Genomic DNA, 20,531 nt, shown 5'->3' on the forward strand with positions numbered 1-20,531 from the left:
CAATGTTTTGTCTTATAAGACTAATTCTCTCTTTACTGTGCACAAATTTAAGTAGTATGCATTCTAAGAACCATGTTTGGGATCACGACGTCTCTCAAACACCATGTAGAATTTGTCACTCTACTTGGGAAGATGAAATGGACTAAAGAGAAGACATGCTTGCAGCAGCTATATCTCCCAAGCACCAAATGGATTAGTCATCCATATTGGAATGATGGTATAGGGTAAAAAGGGATCCTCTATCCGCTAAGGGGTGGAAGCATGAGTGGGTGGACACAATAGCTGTGTCCGGGACATCACTTTTAGGAGAGTGAGGAAGCTAGTAATTCTCGTCCTTTGAAACATTAAAATCTATTTTTTGGGACTACCATTTTTTAAAACGTGGTCAGACTCACGAAGTACAATTTCATTATGGCAAGTGAATTTTTTGAACGTGGTGACGTAACGACCATCCCGTGCTGTGCAGCGTCTGTGTTCTCGCAGCTATGGAACATCTCTCTCTCTCTCTCTCTATACAGCAATGTGTTGCTCTCTCTCTCTCTCTCTCTCTCTCTCTATGCAGCTCTTTCTATATTGCTCTCTCACTCTCTCCAAGCGTCTTTCTTCTGCTTTGTAGGTGAGTAGAACTCATGGTGGAGCTTGCATCTTTGGAAGGGGAGGATAAGGAGCAGGTGCCTTGCCATTATATCTATTTCTCTCCCTCTCTTTTTAACTGTTGTGCTTTGGGCAGGTTTGTTTTAAATGCACTTGTTATGTTTGGGGTGGGAGTGAGGGCAGAATTCGAGGAGATATGTACATATGGTCAATCACATTTGTAGTCTCTAATTTATTCACAGTTGTTGCCTTGTATTGTAAAATCTGGGGAGGTATGTACATATGGTTAGTCACACGATTGGTGGTTATTATCTACACGAACAAGGATATTATGATTGTCTTTAATTTATCTACGGTTGTTACATTGTATTGTATTGCTGGGAAGGAGACACTCAATGTAGATAGTAAGCATAGAACACCACATGGTGGTCTAGAGCAACATTTATGACATCAACACAATGAAATGACACAAATAGCTATAGAAGTGAGAATCCTTTAGATGTCAGTTTCTACGTTCGGGGTTCCCATTCCCTACATTCCCCATGACGATTTGATCCTGGCAATACCTGCTGTTTATGTCATGATAGCTCATTATTTCATCCGAACATTATTTGGGTTCCTACTTGCTTTTGCAGCACTTTTTTCCGTGAATCTGAAGATGCCTTGGTGGCTGTTGCCCTAAAGTCTCTTTTTTATTATGATTGCACTATCTAAAGCTCCTTGTAGCTTAGCTAATGATTGTAAATAAGTCACTGTGTTATGTTTTTTATGGTTTCCAGGACTTGAAGCAGGCAATGGTGATTAGGGAATATGAAGCTTTCCGCAAGAGAGAACAAAGAGCCTGATTGAAGAGAAGAGCAGATGTAGGTTTGGTTGTTGAAAGAGAAGGGAATGAAGCAGTCGAAGGAATAGAAGACTTAACAAAGGCACAGGGTTGTGCAAAAATTGTCGAGAATGAAAAAAGAGCAAAGATAGTGAAAGGGATTGCACGATATGTACTTCAAAGCATAAGTGGAATGGACATGGACATGGAAACCAAGAAAGAAATCTTTAATCGGATGATTCAGCACCCTTCACTGAAAGATATCCATAACGACAAAGCATCAACACCATGTTTTGTAGATACACTGATAGGAAATATTCGGAACACACTTCAAGACTTGAAGAGGCCACAAACTGAAGATGAGATGTTCCTCAAGAGGTCTACCATGATCATTCTTCTGAACTCAAAAAACCCAGAGGAGGCACAAGGCCTTAATGTCATTGTTGTCTCCAAGCTACTTTCTATTCATAGAAGGAACTTCTATGGAGCCAAGAATCGGCTACTCCAACAAACTGAGAAGACCACTTTGTCCTTTGCCACATGTCATCGGAGTCTTCAAAAAAGTCGCGTACCTGAAGAGGTAAAGGAGCTAATAGTCAACTTTTGGATGCTTGAGACTCGTGTATCCCCCAACAAAAAAGACATATGTCCAAAGAGAATTGGTTGGAAGAAGTATATCGAACATCCCATCCATTTATTGGAAGTATCACAGGTATGGAAGAAAGTGTATGCCATGTAGTGGCTTTTTGTATTTGTTAAATACTCTTGCCGGGTAGAAGCTTTTCGACTTCACAGCTATTTGAATTACTTACATAACTATTGCTAGGGTTTAGGTGCCAATTATTAACCATTATCTATCTGTTTTGCTGCCAATTATGTGTTTCATGGCTGCTCGTTATAGTTATTCTTTGGCAATGGCTAGTTAATAGCTGTCAAATTTTGGCTGGTAGCGTGTTTTATAGATAACTCTTGCTACACTATTAGCTATCAAATGCAGTTTACTTCATAGCCACTCACAAGCTATGTTGTACCATCTTATCACTAGTCAAATATATATCGTATTTGTTCACTATATTGGCCAGTTGATAGCCGTCAAAGTTTGATCGGAAGCTAGTGTTGTTACATAACTTCTGTCAGGCTATCTGATTGGCATTGATATTGATAGCCAATAATGACTATTTTTGTAATTACCTACTTGTTGATAGTGATAGATACTAATAATTGTTCTGTTATTAGCAGTTGTGTAATAGCTATTGATCATGTATTTGCCTTAGGTGAAACTATTTTATAGCTAGTGATTTCTATAAAATAACTCTTGATAGCTCTTTGATAGCAATTGATAGTTGTTCATCGCTTGTGATTGCTATTTCGTAGCCAAATTTTGCTTTTTAATAGGTAATCAATAGATATTTTATAGCTAGTCAATGACATTCTATAGCTAGTGATGACTATTGATAGCTAATAATCAAGTATTTTCTTTAGGATGAGGTATTTCATATCTAGTCAGAGCTATTCATGGCTAGTGATTACTATTTCCTAGCTAGTGTTTTCTATTTGAAAGATATTTTATATGTAGTAATTGCTATTTGATAGCTATTGGTAGCTCTTTGATAGCTACCGATAGCTATTCATAGCTAGAAATTCCTATTTTATAGCCATTTATTGGTATTTGATAGCTAAAAAATAGATATTTCATAGCGGATGATTGCCATTTTATAGCTAGTGATCACTATCAATAGCTAATAATCAAGTATTTTCTTTAGTTAAAGCTATTTCATAGCTAGTGATTGTTGTTTGATAGCTATTGATAGCTGTCCATAGATAGTGCTTCTTGTTTCATAGCTATTGATAGCTATTTCATAGATATCTCATAGCTAGTGTTTGCTGCTAATTTATAGCCAAAGCTATTCCATAGCTAGTGATTGCTACACGTGGAACATTTAATGGCCTAAAAACTTGTGTGTAGCGGAAATTAGCATGAACATAGTGGGCATTTCATTAGAATAGATTCCTAATGAGAATTACAAGAGTGCTTGGGTGGAGAGAGCAACAAAAAGCATAACACCTAATTAGATAGCATGAACAATACTTTCAAAAGAGAGAGATTAAGCTATTGAGAATAGTTGAGGACCGGATTTGCATGGAGCCGGTCCCCCCTCCAAAAGGCTTTGTATTATGGTTTCTCCCATCACGAGAGACATTGTACAATACAATTCTTTGTGTTCCTTCAAGACTAGCTAGTGCAATGAAGATGAAAGCTTCATGCACTAAGAAAAACACTTAGCAAACACAACATCAATTATCCCCGGTCTCAGACCCAAGACCTCACACACCTTCAAAGATGGTGAGAGCTAGCAGGGTATGAGAGTAGATTGAGAGAAAGAAGGGGTAGTCTTACGAGAAAGATGTACATCTCCTCACATAATCACTCATATTAGCATAGCTTAGCTTTGTAATTAGCATGGTAGAGGAGATGAGCATGCATTGAAGCTTGGCTCTCGATTGGATTTGCATCACAAAGCCAAGAGTTGTTGGTGTAGGACTCCCTTCTCACAAGCTTGGAGTAGGTGGTAAGCTTTCCATTAAAGCTTGAGAAGGAGAGAGAGTCTTCTTTACTTCACACATGAGATTGTGTGAGTGTGTGTGTGATAATGCCTTGCAAAAATCATCCCCCTCTCTCTCTTGGTCGACCCCTCTTCCTATTTGCTCATGCTCTCCTATCATTGGACCTCCCCAGGGCTAGCCAATGGTAATTAAGCAGTATAAGTGATAGCCTTCTGACATGGTGTCCCCCTTTCCCCTTTTGTAAGAGCTTTAGGTAATTTAATAATTCAACTAAACTCTCATTGGACACCTTTGCCTCCTGGCCAATAGGAATCAGGCAAGCCATTGGGCTGCTGAATGCTAATTGGACCCCTTGGGAGACTGGCCAATAGTATTCTAGAGGACTTAATTCTCATTGGTTCTTTTATTAAGTGTTTTTAAATTAATTAAACTAGATTTACTCTAGCCTAATTCTCTTGGTCCACCTCCAAGGCCATCCAATAGGAATTGGGTACAACTTGTGGGCATTTGGGCTAGGGAGCTGACATGTCTCCTTCATTCCCTTGGTCCACCTCCAAGTCCATCCAATAGGAATTGGGTACACCTTGTGGGAATTTGGGCTAGGGAGCTGACATGTGTCCCTCATTCCCTTTGTGTAAAGAGAGCTTGTGTGTGTGTGTGTGTGTGGCTTTCTCTCTCATCCCCTACAAGCAAGGCTCGCCCCCTCCTAAGTAGGGATTGGTAAAGACGTCTTGGGACACACACAAAGAATCCAATTCCCATATGGTTGACCTTTGGACACAACCTTTGAATTTTGGAACCTTAGTATTTTGGAAGTCTTAATGGGCTGAACGTTAGGGTGTTTTTAGCCCATTGTTGCACATGGATCTTTTGCAGATGGCCCCCCGTTTGGATCCCTTTTTTCCCTCCTTTGGATCCCTAATGTGGCCGGTCTGCTAGCTTCACCAATATTCTAGCTTTTTCTCCCCTGGCACTTCCCCATATTAAATGATCAGTTTAACATGAGAAAATCATTTAGGAGAATTAGATATTGATTATTATGACATTACCTCTCTGTTGAAATCATAGTCGTCCTCGACTATGGTGTAGAGAAGATAAAGCATATTCATGAGTCCTTTTCTTAGCGGGTAGAGGATCCCTATGTTACCCTACGACATCATTCCACAATGGATAACTAGTCCATTTGGTGCTTGAGAGCCTGAGGCTTCCACAAGCATGTTTGCACATTAGTCCTATCAATCTCCCGTAGTAGAGTGACAAGCTCTACTTGGTGTTTGGGAGACGTCGTCTCCGCAAACTTGATCTAAGCATGCATACTACTTCATTTTTGTGCACAATAAAGAAAAAGAGAGTCTTATAAGACAAAAACTTTGTTCATTTTTAACATTTTGTACATTTTCTTACTCTTGGGAAGCATTGTAAGCATTGACAAGGTTTAGGTTATCCTTTCATTGCATGCCTTGTATCCATCTAGCATCTTCAAAAGGATAATTCTTAAACTTAATAAGATATCTTCGGATAATCTTACCGCCTCTTAGTACCTTGTCTTCATGTCGGAGAATGGACTCGGGCTGCAGCACCTCCTCTTGGTCCTCGATCTCCGGTGGGTCTTCAGTAGTTGGTTCTTGAGGTGGCTCTCCTTTGTAAGGCTTTAATAGGCTTCACATGGAAAGCATTGTGTATGACCCAATGATTAGGCAACTTGAGTTGATAGGCCATCTCATTGATTGGCCTAAGAATTTGGAAGGGACCATAGTACCTTTTTGCTAGTTTAGCATAGTACTTTTGGTGTACCGTAGGATTCTTGCCCGTCGTGTGCCTTAATCGAGCCTTGGAAAACTTTAATAAGACCCAATTATTTTCTTTAAAGACTGGAGCTCTTCTATGCTTGTCAGCAGCAGCCTTTTGCCTTTGCTGTGAGATAGAGATAGCATCCTTAATCTTTTGAAAAGATTCTTGTAGGTCTCGGCTATACTCATCTGCATCTTTCCATGTACCTTAAGTAGCAAGGGACTTTTTGATCTCCCCTCAATTACCTCAAAAGGTGCTTTTCCCGTGGAAGTATGTACAGTGTTATTGTAAGCATACTCCACTAAGGGTAAGTACTTCTCCCATTGGGATATTTGATCTACTTCCGTTACATAGGCTTTTAGTAGATCGAGAACTGTAAAGTTAGCTACTTCACTTTGGCCATCCATTTGTGGATGATATGCCGAAGAGAAGTTTAGCCTTGTCCCTAAATTCTCAAAGAGACCCTTCCAGAAATTACTGGTCATTCTAGGATCTCTATCCGACACTATGGACATTGGCAAGCCATGGTACCTTAAAATTTGTGAAATGAAGAGGGTTGCCATTTGATGGGCTTTGATAGTCTTTTTGACAGGTATACTATGAGCTTGTTTACTGAACCTGTCTACTATCGTCCATATTCCCGTATTCCCATGGATAGACTTAGGCAATCCAAAGATAAAATCCATGGATATGCTCTCCCATGGTGAATTAGGGATTGGCAAGGGTTGAAGAAATCCAAGTTGCTTCCCTCTATCAAATTTTGTCTTTTGGCATACCACACATTTAGAAACATACTCTTGTATGTTCACTTTCATGGTAGGCCAATAGAAATATGTTTCAATTCCCTTTAAGGTAGACTGAATCCCTCTATGTGCCGTTTTTCTTTTGCACTAATAGCACAGGTGAGAAAAATGGAGATGAGCTAGGCCTAACCATACCCTTCTCAACTAACTCATGCACTTGCCGCATAATCTCCTCTTGTTGAGCTTGAGAAATTCTATAAGGAGGTTTGTTAGGCGGTGAACTTCCTGGAAGAAGTTCAATTGCATGGTCATCATTACCTCGTTTAGGAGGTAGCTCACAAGGGATGTCGTCAATAAAAACATCTTGAAACCCCTTGAGAAAATTGGATAACTCTAATTCCTTTTGGTGCCTTTTATTTTCTTTTGCTAAAGCATTAGGTTCATTTTGAGAATCTTTAACAAAAATCATGTACACGGAAATAGAGCTCTTTATTGACTTGTTGAAAGCTAGTGTATGTACAATGGGGATAGTGTTACCCATTTCCTTAGCATCTATATACATATCTTTTTCCCTGAACTTAAAGGAGATTCTCCTTTCAGGGAATTTAACATTGGCAGCCAGGCGATCAAACCATGGTGCCCCTAGGATTACATCCTCATGCTTGAGAGGAGAGATAAAGAAGTCCTCTTTGTCCACATAGCTTTGGACATGAAGCCTCAACTTCCCGATTGAGGGAGTGACTGAAGCTTCTTGCCCCTTGAAAGCACTGTCTGCGGGTAGGACATCTCCCATCTCTAGGCTTGTATGCCTAGCTTGGTGGCCAACTCTATAGATATAAAATTGTGAGTAGAACCAGGGTCAAAGAGAATAAAAGCATCATGTTCTCTTACCTTTCCCCAAGCATGGCATAGAGGAGATCCTTTGTGGTGAGTTTGGTGAGTCTCCTCCTCTTTGATTTCAACCAAGGTAGCTCTAGGAGGATCTTGGCGGTTGTTCTTTTGGGGACAAGCGCGGTACGCATGCCCTTGTTCGCCGCACTTGAAACACCGATTATCCTTGCGATAACGCTCAAGCTCTTCAGGAGAGAGTTTGTTTTTACCTTTGTAAACTCCCTTCTCTTTAGCTTTTTTGGAGTTGCCCTTAGGAGACTTTTGGACATTGTCCTTCCCCTTAGGCTCGTTGGAACCCTTGTTTTCCGTGGGCTTATTATTTCTTTTAGCCCCCGTTTGGAAATTGATTCGAGAGGCCACCATAGTATGGTGTATTACCGCCGATATGGTACGTGGACTTTGGGAGTTGACATACTCTGCCATTTCTTCGGTTAAGCCCGCACAAAATTGTTTCTTTTGCTCTCCAAAATCCAACTTTTTGAAGACAGTGGCTTTGAGTTGTAGGTCCCAAAACTTGTCTACATATTTGTGGATGGATTCATAGGGAGAGAGCTTTAAGCTTTGCCATTCGGTGAGTGCTTTGTCTTTGGCATCGGTGGCCAAAAACTGCTTCATAATGGAAGCTCTTAAAGCTTTCCATGTTCGCGGAGCTTCACCGTTGGCTCGTAGGCTAGACCACCATTGCCTGGTGGACTTTTGAAAGTGCATAGCTACATGGCGTAGCTTAAAGGACTCCGTGAAGCCCTCATCTCCAAACGCCGCATCAAAATGTTGGATAAAGGCCAAGACTTTGTCCGTAGCACCAAAAGGTGCCATCATAGGTAAGGAAACTGATGCTCTTCCCTCCCTCTTTGAACTTCTTCAGCTTGGACGACCTCTTCCATGCGGCATAGGATTTCCTATGGCCTCTTCTTTTTGATGGTTCAAAGGTTGCACCATCACTTTCTTGAGAAGGTGAAGAATTTGAAGAAGGTGGAGAAGAGGGTGACCTCTTTCTCGCCTTTTTCTTGTCTTGGTCTTCGTCATCTTCACTATCACTTTCATAAGAGGAAGAGGATGAAGAAGATGGAGAAGAGGGTGTCCTCTTTCTCGCCTTTTTTTTCTCTTGCCTTTTATCATCCCTCTTTGAATTATGGTGTGGAGAAGGGTGCGATGGTCTTCTCCACTTTGGTGGTGATGGAGAGCGTTTAGCCCGCCGTCTTCGTGGAGCCATCTCCACCGACTCACTTCTTTCTCGTTCCTTCGGTGGAGGCTCTTGAGTTCTCCTTTGGGAAGGAGATGCATCATCAAGAAGTAAATTCTTGAGCCCTTCGTATGGATTCTCTTCTTCTTCCCAAATCGGAGAGAGACCTCTTTTGGAAGTCACACAAGGAGGCTTCCTAGGTGTTCTCTCGTCATGGTGATGAGCTTGGAGAATTCCATGAACACGGAGCTGCCGTTGCACTTCACTTTGGAGAGATGGATTGCCCATGGCTTGTTGAATCCTAGAAACAAGATAGTTAACAAGCATCGGAGCATCATTAGTAGCTTGCTCATTAGCAAAATCAAAGTTATCAACATTAATTTCACTCTCTTTACTATTGTCAGCCATTCTAACAACTTTTAGGTGTAAACTTTCTAGGTGTACTTTGGCACTTCAAGCCCTAGTTCCTACTCCTCTTTACCCCTTTAGAAAAAGCACTCAAGCTATTGTACCCGTGGCTCGTATACCATTAATTGCAAGGAATACAAGAGAGGGTCGTTCAACACCAAAACAGCACCGGCTCTTGTCAAGCTTCTAATAGCTCAATAGTGGTAAAGCAGTAGGCAAGCTCCGTAGGACTCCACTATTAACACCATAGCTCTCGACGGTGATGCCCCATTAACTGCACGAAGGCAGGCGCACTGCAAGGCTGAAAAATTCCTATTCTACTTACTCACATGCAATTAATAATACCAACCATTTATAGCTAGCTTAAGGACCTCCCTTCTTGAGCAAGAAAAGAGAAACCTTGTGCTCTGATACCAATGTAACATTTAATGGCCTAAAAACTTGTGTGTAGCGGATAGCATGAACATAGTGGGCATTTCATTAGAATAGATTCCTAATGATAATTACAAGAGTGCTTGGGTGGAGAGAGCAACAAAAAGCATAACACCTAGTTAGATAGCATGAACAGTACTTTCAAAAGAGAGAGAAATTAAGCTATTGACAACAGTTGAGGACCGGATTTGCATGGAGCCGGTCCCCCCTCCAAAAGGCTTTGTATTATGGTTTCTCCCATCAAGAGAGACATTGTACAATACAATTCTTTGTGTTCCTTCAAGACTAGATAGTGCAATGAAGATGAAAGCATGAAAGCTTAGTGCATGAAAGATGCTTAGTGCATGAAAGCTTCATGCACTAAGCAAAACACTTAGCAAACACAACATCAATTATCCCCGGTCTCAGACCCAAGACCTCACACACCTTCAAAGATGGTGAGAGCTAGCAGGGTATGAGAGTAGATTGAGAGGAAGAAGGAGTAGTGTTACGAGAAAGATGTACATCTCCTCACATAATCACTTATATTAGCATAGATTAGCTTAGTAATTAGCATGTTAGAGGAGATGAGCATGCATTGAAGCTTGGCTCTTGGTTGGATTTGCATCACAAAGCCAAGAGTTGTTGGTGTAGGCCTCCCTTCTCACAAGCTTGGAGTAGGTGGTAAGCTTTCCATTAAAGCTTGAGAAGGAGAGAGAGTCTTCTTTACTTCACACATGAGAGTCTTCTTTACTTCACACATGAGATTGTGTGAGTGTGTGTGTGATAATGCCTTGCAAAAATCAGCCCCCTCTCTCTCTTGGTCGACCCCTCTTGCTATTTGCTCATGCTCTCCTCTCATTAGACCTCCCCAGGGCTAGCCAATGGTAATTAAGCAGTATAAGTGATAGCCTTCTGACATGGTGTCCCCCTTTCCCCTTTTGTGAGAGCTTTAGGTAATTTAATAATTCAACTAAACTCTCATTGGACCCCTTTGCCTCCTGGCCAATAGGAATCAAGCAAGCCATTGGGTTGCTGAATGCTCATTGGACCCCTTGGGAGACTGGCCAATAGTCTTCTAGAGGACTTAATTCTCATTGGTTCTTTTATTAAGTGTTTTTAAATTAATCAAACTAGATTTACTCTAGCCTAATTCTCTTGGTCCACCTCCAAGGCCATCCAATAGTAATTGGGTACACCTTGTGGGCATTTGGGCTAGGGAGCTGACATGTGTCCCTCATTCCCTTTGTGTAAAGGGAGCTTGTGTGTGTGTGTGGCTTACTCTCTCATCCCCTACAAGCAAGGATCGGCCCCTCCTAAGTAGGGATTGGTAAATACTTTTTGGGACACACACAAAGCATCCAATTCCCCTATGGTTGACCTTTGGACACAACCTTTGAATTTTGGAACCTTAGCATTTTGGAAGTCTTAATGGGCTAAACCTTAGGGTCTTTTTAGCTCATTGTTGCACATGGATCTTTTGCAGATGGCCCCCCCTTTGGATCCCTTTTTTCCCTCCTTTGGATCCCTAATGTGGCCGGTCTGCTAGCTTAACCAATATTCTAGCTTTTTCTCCCCTGGCACTTCCCCATATTAAATGATCAGTTTAACATGAGAAAATCATTTAGGAGAATTAGATATTGATTATTATGACAACACGATAGCTACTAGAACATCTCTTTGATAACTATAATAGCTAATGATAGCTATTTCATAGCTAGTGTTTACTATTTGATAACTATTTTATAGATAGTAATTGTTGTGAGATAGCTATTGATGTTCATAACTACTATTTGATAGCTATTAATAGCTCTTTGGTAACTGCTAGTTGATAGCTTTTCCCAGCTAGTGGTTGTTTCATAGCTATTGACTGCTATTGGATAGCTATTGGCAGCTATTCATAAATAGTGCTTGTTTTATAACTATTGATAGCTTTTTGATAGATATATCATAGCTAGTGTTTGTTATTTCATAGCCAAGGCTACTTTATCTTTAGTGATTGCTACTCGATAGCTAATAATAGCTCTTTGATAACTATAATAGCTTTTCATAGCTAGTCTTTAGTGATTGCTATGTGGTTTATGATTGGTAGCTCTTTGAAAGCTATTGTCAGATCTTTAATAGTTGTTTATAGCTGGTGATAGTCACCTCTCAACTATTGATAGTTGGTTATAGCTGGTGATAGTCACCTCTCAACTATTGATAGTGGTTCTTAGATATTTCATAGCTAGTTATAGCTATTGATTTTGATAACTGCCATTTGATAGCTATTGGTAGCTCTCTAATAGCTATTGATAGTGAATGATTAGGTGTTTGCTTTAGGTGAAAGGTACTTTATAGTTAGTGATTGTATACGAAATCTACTAGTAGTTGTTTGATAGCTTTTGCTATTTATAGTAGGTGATTTCTACTGTATGGGTATTTGATAGATAATGATAGCTTTTTTCTATAGATATTTATAGCTAGTGATTTTTATTTCATAGCTTTTGATAGCTATTAATAGATACAGCTTACTATTGATAGCTAATGGGTAGCTTTGACACATGATTTCTTCGTCATTCTAGCTTTCTTGTTGTGGAATGCAGACTGAGCTCTACCAACGTTTCAAGGATGCCAATCCGGATGTAGCAATCCAACTTCGTGATTTTGAATCATAGAAGCCCTACTTTGTACGAAAGCTAAAGGATAGACTGACATGTTGTATTTACCATGTGAAAATTTCATATTTGAAGGAGGCTGTGAATCATATGCGTAGTCAAGCATTTGGAATGCATGGTGGGTTGTGCAAATGTGCATGCTCTGTGTGCAATGATTCATCAGGATTGCAGGAACATGTGTTGCTACAAAGTACAGTGTGAAGAGCATTTCAAAGCTTATAGATTCTTTGTTGTGTCCCAAGCAAGCTGGCTCTACCTACCATGGTCTAAAATGCCACATGGGTCAATGTACAAAATGTGGGGCAAAGAAATTTGTATGCTGTCCACAGGAGCTGCTAAAGGATGCAAGAACCATCAAAGTCAAAGTATTTAAGGATGTGGAAATAGGCAAATGTGAAGGTGGAAAGAAGAAGAAAAGGAAGGAACTTATATGCGAGGAAATGATCACTGCTGATTTGCTACAGGTATTAAAAAAATATCTCCAATTTTTCATCAAACATGACTTCGTGTATCGATGGCAGGCTGAATAGTTCAAAGCGTGCATCACGCATTTTCCTGAAGATGTTGTTGTATCTGTGGTGGATTTTGCTAAGAATTATTCATTCAAGGAGCAGAATGAGATCTAGTCAATGCATTGGTATTCCATTCAGGTCACCATTCTTGTACACATGACCTACTATCGTGTTGGACCTGAGATAAAAATACTTTGCACTTTTTCATTTCTAATGATAAAAATCACGACACTTTGTTTGTCCAACACTGCTTTATGCTACATTGGCAATGGATAAAAGATAAGAGGCTTGGATGTAGCCAACACTACGTTTGGTCAGATGGGGCAGCATCGCAGTTCAAGGCAAAAAGGCCTTTCTATTTCATTGGTAGATATGCTGCTTTGGCAGGGAAAGTGATGTGTGGAACTTTTTTGGAAGTGGCCACGGGAAAGGAGAACATGATGGGGCAAGAGCAGTTGTGAAAAGGGCACTTACAAATGAGCAGGTGAAGAGCAATGGAGATACGCTCAAATGTGCAACTGATGTTGTGCAATTTCTTCTCCAGCATTTGTCCGATGGGTCCATTGCTCACTACCCTTCCAAGCATAGGCAGGTAGAGTATGTGTTTTGGGAGGCCAAGCTTGGAGAAGTGTCCCAGGAGAACAAATGGGATTGTGAAGCTATCCGTAATGCACGCTCCATACATTCTGTTCGGGGCTACTCAAAACAAGATGGCTCCTCTATCGCACACAGGCAGCTATCTTGCTATTGTAGTGTATGCATGCACAATCAGTGGAAGAATTATAGCAACAAAACACACGTGTCTAGCTGGAGTTTCCACAAAATCGCTCAAAGTGATGGTGGAAATAGTGATGACGAATCTGAGTAGCCTATCTATGAAGGGCACTATGAAGCATTAAGTGATGCGATTCAGGTAGGTGACAATTTTGTTGTCAATGGCGAGGAGGGGAACGAAGAAGGTGTCGACTTTTACTTGATCAAGTGCACAAGCACATTGAAGAATCTCAAAGCACACGACGTCGACAGTTGGGACAGTGTGTTTGAAGCAGGGTTACACAATTTGAAAGGACTCTATTATAAGCAGGTCCACGATTATTGCTACAAGCTTTTGGGGAGAAACATAGTCTTCATGTAGTCCCATCTTGTCAGGTGTATAAAAATCCCACTGACAATAGTCCAGGGTGCTAGGGGATTGTATACGATCTCGCCAGAGGTCTTTGAATCTGTATACAACAGCATGCCATGGGAGATGTAATTTTAATCGTTTGGTTTTTATATGAGCAAACAAGTCTTGTCATTCTATTCATATGGTTTACATGCGTTGCTACTCAGTTATGCAGGGTTAACATGTACAATTTTTTACCATTCGCTGCCAAATTTACAAGTAATTTGTCCTATTTCTATCAATACAACTCTCATGGCACCAAAACATGAAAATTGAGCAAAACCTAAAAGATGATGTTTATGTACTCGTGTTAGGTAAAGGCGGTGTGCCTCACCGTGCTTTGCCCGTGTCCGCCGGCCAGTGTCCGGCTGCCCACATTTATCTCCTTATTCTTTATACAAACAAAGAATAAGGAGCTCTCACTCACATTCTCACATGGTGCTCACACAGTGAGATTTGGAAGCTCCACTCCACATCCTGTGTCGTGCTCTGTCTCTCTCCCTCTCTCCCCTTCGCACTCTCTCGCACGCGCACCGCATCCGTGCACTCACAATTGGTATCAAAGCTTTGGCTTCGCGGCAGATGGAGTGCTACAGAGAAGTGAGCTTTTGGCTATGGTCAGCTTGTTTTCGGTGGAAGCTTGAGATCGGTTAGCAACCACCAGATCTGTGCTCATGGAAGCTTGAGGGGCATTCCCAAGCTTGAGGGAAGAGTGTATTGCAAATCTGTATGGTTATTTGCAGCCATACTTGTAGAAAGAATGTAGATTTTCAGTTCCGCAGGTCATTTTTGTGTTTTTTGCATAACTTTTGCATACGGAATGCGATTTATGTAAGGTCAGGGTGTAACCTGGGGTTTTGGCATGCTCCAGACGCAATGGTAATGTCCATTTGAGCTGATTTTGACCTCTGAGATTTTTGCAACAGCAGCAAGTTTTTGCTGCGTTTTTGGGTCGAAAACAGTGTTTTTTGGCATATCTTGCACACTCGGACTCAGATCTATATGATCTAGGGGTCTACCCCAAGGTTTGTCAATGTTCCGGTTGCAATGGTGGTTTCAAAATTTTGAAATTCTGATCTCTGAATTTTCTGCAGCAACCTGCATTTTTTTAGACACAAAAGATTTGACAGTTTAAGGGCTTGTATACTGCAAATTATTGTGTAGATTGCGTCTGGGGATATGTATGTCACATTGTGGAGTCCATTGGGTGCTGATTTAACTTGCAATTGTGTATACAAGTGTTTATTTGGGATGTGGTTCTTGGACTAAGACACATCCGTATGCAATTTCTCGGCACATGGTTTTGTGTTGATGTATGCTCTATGTGGGAATAGATGTGGAGATGTGGAGCCATCATGGCTAAGTATTTTGGATGTGGAGATGTGGAGCCATCATGGATAAGTATTTTGGATGCATGGTTGATGCTCGCAACTGAGCACTTGTTTATGCGCATCCATTGAAGCTTGTTTATGCAAACAGGTTGACAGGTTTTGTCAATATTCCGTTGAATGGTACTCCGACTAGAGCGTGCTTGCTCTTTGTTTGACTTTGTGAGGTGATTCGGGACTACTACATTCCCGGATTTGGCCATTTGGGCATTTTGTGTTGTCTCCATTTGCGGTTTACTGTTGAGTTTTTGCTCCAGTTACAAGGGAGACTTTGCCAAAATTTTGTCAAATTTGTTTGCCTATTGTAGAGGCTTGTGAGCTTAATAGTTTGCTCACTTTGTCTGCTTGAGATAGTGGTTTGCTCTCAGGTGGGAGAGTTTTGTGATCTCGAGCATTGTTTGCCATTGTTTGGCAAACAATGGCCATGCCATGCCATTGTTTGGCATGGCCATGAGAGGTGATTTTTTGTTCACGGCGACTGACATGTTGGTATTGTGGCCACAAGGGGCATATTAGGCACCGTTGCTTTAGGCGTATGAGGCAGCGGAAGAGGCAGATGCATGGTGCTACTATGAGGATAGATGCTAGAGAGTATGCATGTGACGGGCATCTCACTTTTGAGTCTAGCTTGCCTTCAGACTACTTTATGTCTTGGGATAGCACATTGTCTACGCGTTTTCTATTAGACGAGCATGCAATTTTTCACGTGATGCCACGTCGTGCTTTATTTTTCTCTTTCTCTAGTGGGAGACTTGGTTGTGTGCAGTTTGCTGATGGTTCAACATATGACATAGAAGGTGCTGGATATGTATGCATGTCTTTACCTAGCGGTGCATTGCTTACACTACAAGATGTACGTTATGTACCAAGACTCAGTCAGAGTCTCGTTTCAGTGCGTCAGTTTCAGAGTAGTGGACATTATGTACTGCTTAGAGAGCGGTCATTTCAGATACATAGGGGATCACTGGTGATAGCCAGAGGTGCTAGGAGTGGTCTTGTATACCCTTTGCATATTTCTGACACACGAGCGGTGTAGTCTCCGTGTATTTGCAGCCATGGTTGGAGCAAGAGACGAGGCGTGTCTCTTTTGCGGATGTGCTGCATGGAGAGCAAGTTGTGCATTTGTCTTGTGGTGATGCACAACTTTGTCAGTCATTAGTTGAGGTGACATCAATTGAGCCAAAGATCGATGCATTGTTCTATGATGTGTCTGATAGGTTTGAGGGTGATAGTGTCCTTCAGACAGCTGTGTGTGATTGCAGTGGTACTGATTTTTTGATTTTACAATCCTTCTCAGCAGATATGCCTTTTCCAGAGAATGCTGACATGGTGGTGCATAGTCAGGTGGTTCCTGATGAGGATGCATGTGGCACTGAGGTTGCTGACAGGGATAGGTTGGCACACATAGTGCATGTTTCATCGGCTTTTGGGTCTCTCATGTCTGAACTTTTGGTTTCGAGGCCTGATCTTGCTTATGCGGTTGGTGCATTTGCAGTGGGAGTTGTCAGTCGTGTGATGACTGACACTGGCATTGTGCATTGTGGAGCCATGCAGGTCGTCACTCGATACCTGCATCATGAGTGTCATTGTAACTCTAGCCCTACTGGTATGCATGTTGCATCTACACTAGAGCATGTTTGGAGTGAGCCACTGGGCATAGGTTAAGAGTCGTCTTCTCTCACCTCTTGTATATCCTAGTTGTAGGCTAGTCTTCTCGCCACTTATTAGCACACAGCCTTTAGTGGGAGAATGTTAGGTAAAGGCGGTGTGCCTCACCGTGCTTTGCCCGTGTCCGCCGTCGACCAGTGTTCGACTGCCCACATTTATCTCCTTATTCTTTATACATACAAAGAATAAGGAGCTCTCACTCACATTCTCACATGGTGCTCACATAGTGAGATTTGGGAGCTCCACCCCACATCCTGTGTCGTGCTCTCTCTCCCCCTCTCTCTCCTTCGCACTCTCTGCACACGCGCACCACATCCGCGTATTCACAACTGGAACTTAAGACCAGAATTTAATAAGCTTCGCATGAAAGTAAACAGTGCAATGTCGCATAAAGCCAGATTTTGTATAATGTACTCAACATAAGAGTGGAACTTAATAACTTCTCAGGAAAAAAATAGTACATGGTCGCTTTGAGCGATGATATTACAGATTTTTGCAATGAGCAAGAACCATCAAAAAGTATGGTGTTACAAATAGGATGACTAGAGGGGATTCTCTAAATGTGCACAGAAGCTACATCCACTAGCTGTTAAAAAAATCAGGCTGTCCAAACATCAAAGGCAATCCACCAATGTGCCCAAGCGTGTCTGTCCACACCGTTTATGAAAAACCGTATCCCACGCCACCTTGTAGGCCTCCTTTTGCTCTAGGAAATCCCCCACTTTGTCAGATGCCTCCCGCTGAATCTCCTCAAAGGTCTTCTTTTCAATTTCACCCCATCTAACACGATGGCAACACTCTAGGCTTCTGTGTCCATGCAACTCTATAAGATCCTTAACAATCAAGTCCTCTTCACTGCCCCAGGTGCCAAACACATCTCCTCCTCCGGTAACAAGCTACGTTCTATCCCCTGCCTTCAAGTACTTGTACAGCCATGGGGCAAGCTTATGTCTAAGGAATGGCCTTCGAGTTGTATCATTAGGCAAGCCAAATGCTGGCACAATGCAACAATTGCCAGAAAAATTAAATATACACTTGTATAGTCTGTCATCAACCAATAGCGTATTGTGTGGACAAAACCATTACACCTGTTCCAGAAATCATTGAGGTGCTTGAAGAAAATGGGTTTTTTTCCCTTGATTTTGTGATTATGAAGCACGTTACAGGAAGTCTGTGCAATGAGCTCTGCTACGAGTCCTCGTAAACCTAGAAAGCAGTCACGAAAACTCTTTAAAACATTATGTTCCAAGGCTGAGCTCCAAATGAAGAAATTGAAATGAGTTGCTGCCCACGATAAGAACTATCTTACTCGGGCCGCACAAGGAAGTATATCCTTCTTGGCCTCTCCTCCAGTACCTGGTCATATTGTAGATTCCATGTAGGGAAAAACATATCTTCTTCCAGATCCACTTTATGAATCAAAAGACCATTCATATCCAAAATAAGAGCCCGAGGATCATTCTGCACACTTTTTGGGACAACATGATAATCCTCCTCAGCTGATGCAAGCATGCTGCTCGGATTGTTGTAATTTGGGAAAGCCCATGAACATGAGTTCGATGCATACACATGTGCCAACCTGATGTGGTACATCCGCTTGAGCGCCATGTACCGTCTCCACCTTTTAAACGGGTGATCTATCACGAGTTTTTTTGGCCTTGACTTGGGCTTCATTTCTGACGGTGGACATCCTACTAGCATCAACATCAATTCCTTATGAATTACTGCATACACAAGACTGTCTACATAAGTTGATTAATTGTGCGAGGAAAAACAACAAAATATTTGTATCAACAAAACTGCTCAAGAGGAACAACAGTATCTTCTTGGTGTTCGCAAATCAACCTGTATGGCTGCAACATCGTTGTTTTCAGATGTGCCACCCTATGAGACACTAAGAACTTGCAAGTTAGCACTAATCACAGCTTGCAACGTCATCACCCTCTCCAACGGCACATTGCCACTAGCCTCAAGTGTGGCTAATTCTTCTCGTGCTTCCCATAACTGTTTCAAGAAAGTAACGTCTTTGACTGAACTTGCACTTCCACTTGTGCTTGCTGCATTTCTTTAGAGATCTGCCCTATTTCACTCTCAAGATACCTAGCTTTAGCTTGTACATCAGACCGCATGATCTGTGCCAGCTCTACATCCCGACTATTTGACGTATCCACACTCGCCTTTGATGACTGAGCTACCAATACTGACTTGCATACTATTTTCCCGTCAGTCATGTGCGTCATTACTCTGGACATCTTGTTGGAGAGCCCTTGCTTATGTGCCCCCAGTCGAGTAACTGAGTTCTCAGCCACAACAGCCCAAGCCCAGTATTTGGACTTGTTGAGAGACAAGTCCGCCCTCTGGCAATTTTCAAATGCAAATTCTTTGGCAAACCAGTCAGCGTACTCACCGTTTATAGGTAACTCTTGGTAAACCATTTGATAGAGCATCATGAATTTATCGTAAAGCTCTGACCGTATGGTTCGAAGCTTCACCTTCTGCCCTTTGGTTCGTAGCACTGTGAACACGGACAACCAGTCTTTCTCTGTAACATCCATAAAGTGTGGGTTCTCAATCCCGTCCAGGCTGAGGTTGTAGACTTCATGGAAGTCTTGTCTTGACAAGCAAAGTTTTGTATGTTGGATTCTAGTAAATGGAGGTGGTTCCACCTGAAATATACATATAAAACCAGTTTTATAATTAAATGACCCATAGAAATAACATTTTTAATCATCATTTCACCACAAGAAGTAACTAATAACAAATAAAATCTCCTAAGAGGAAGGATTTTTGCACCAATAACAAATCCTAATGCTGAAACAAGACTCTCTATGTGTAGGTATGTGTGTGTGTGTGTGTGTGTGTGTAGCTGTTTAAATCTTAACTAATAAGACATAATTGAATTTTTACATTCAAAAGACAGCTGGCCAAGGAACAATGAACAGATAAGTACAAAAATAACTCAGTATCAGAATTATTTAGGTACAATGATTGTAGGAAAGAGATCCTCTTTCAGTTAGACCAGTAGTAAAAGAACTTCCCCGTTCCTCAGTGAGTACTTCATTAAAGTAAGGTTTCTTGCCAAAGAAAAGAAAACCCTCCAAGATAGAATAGAGTCCTTACCTGCATCCATCCAAACAAGACAACAATTCAGTTAGCCTTGGATGTGTTTTACAGGTATCAATGGACCATATCGGTTGTTATCCATGTCCATCTTACAGAATTTAATTACTTTAGACAAGCTAGGTCATTTATTAAGACTTGTGTGTTAGCAGTCTTAACTTATTACTTCAAAAATGGGTGGTACCGTCTACTAATTTGAGTGGTGAAGTCCACCAAGAATCCAAACATCATGAGTTTTCTTTAAAAGATTTAAAATAATGAGGTTTATTTGTAAATCTAGAGCAAAAAAAGCTTTTTTTAAACTGATTTCGTGATGAAATCAAATGTAATTTTAATCAAATTAGTCATCCACTAATGGCTAGCCCAAAAAGGAGAGGCCTAGAATGTTCAAACAAGTTTATAAATGCCATGCTGACTAGATTATTTAAAGTAGACCCTATAGCAATTTCTGCCTCTAGTACATCGGTTTTTAACCATCATAACCACTATCTTCAATCGGTAAGTTACTCTAAATACCAAAAAAGGTGGTAGATACCATGCAGTATAGTACTACCAATCCCCAGAATAGTAAAAATTTATCATGTAAATGAGGTACATCATTTTAAGGACCAT

The 20,531-nt window shown here is 41.2% G+C and overlaps 1 protein-coding gene and 1 pseudogene across 1 annotated transcript; one reads left to right on the top strand and one right to left on the bottom strand.

The window, feature by feature from the left end:
- Positions 1-1,616: 1,616 nt before the first annotated feature.
- On the top strand, positions 1,617-2,156 carry LOC147430196 (uncharacterized). The gene has a single exon (XM_086495147.1). It carries the CDS (start codon positions 1,617-1,619, stop codon positions 2,154-2,156), a length of 540 nt encoding a protein of 179 aa, XP_086351273.1.
- Positions 2,157-18,808: 16,652 nt separating this feature from the next.
- On the bottom strand, positions 18,809-19,401 carry LOC147430197 (uncharacterized; annotated as a pseudogene).
- Positions 19,402-20,531: the final 1,130 nt, after the last annotated feature.

This window comes from Adiantum capillus-veneris, chromosome 22 (genome assembly GCF_014529385.1).
Source record: "Adiantum capillus-veneris isolate H3 chromosome 22, ASM1452938v2, whole genome shotgun sequence".
Taxonomy (NCBI): Eukaryota; Viridiplantae; Streptophyta; class Polypodiopsida; order Polypodiales; family Pteridaceae; genus Adiantum; species Adiantum capillus-veneris.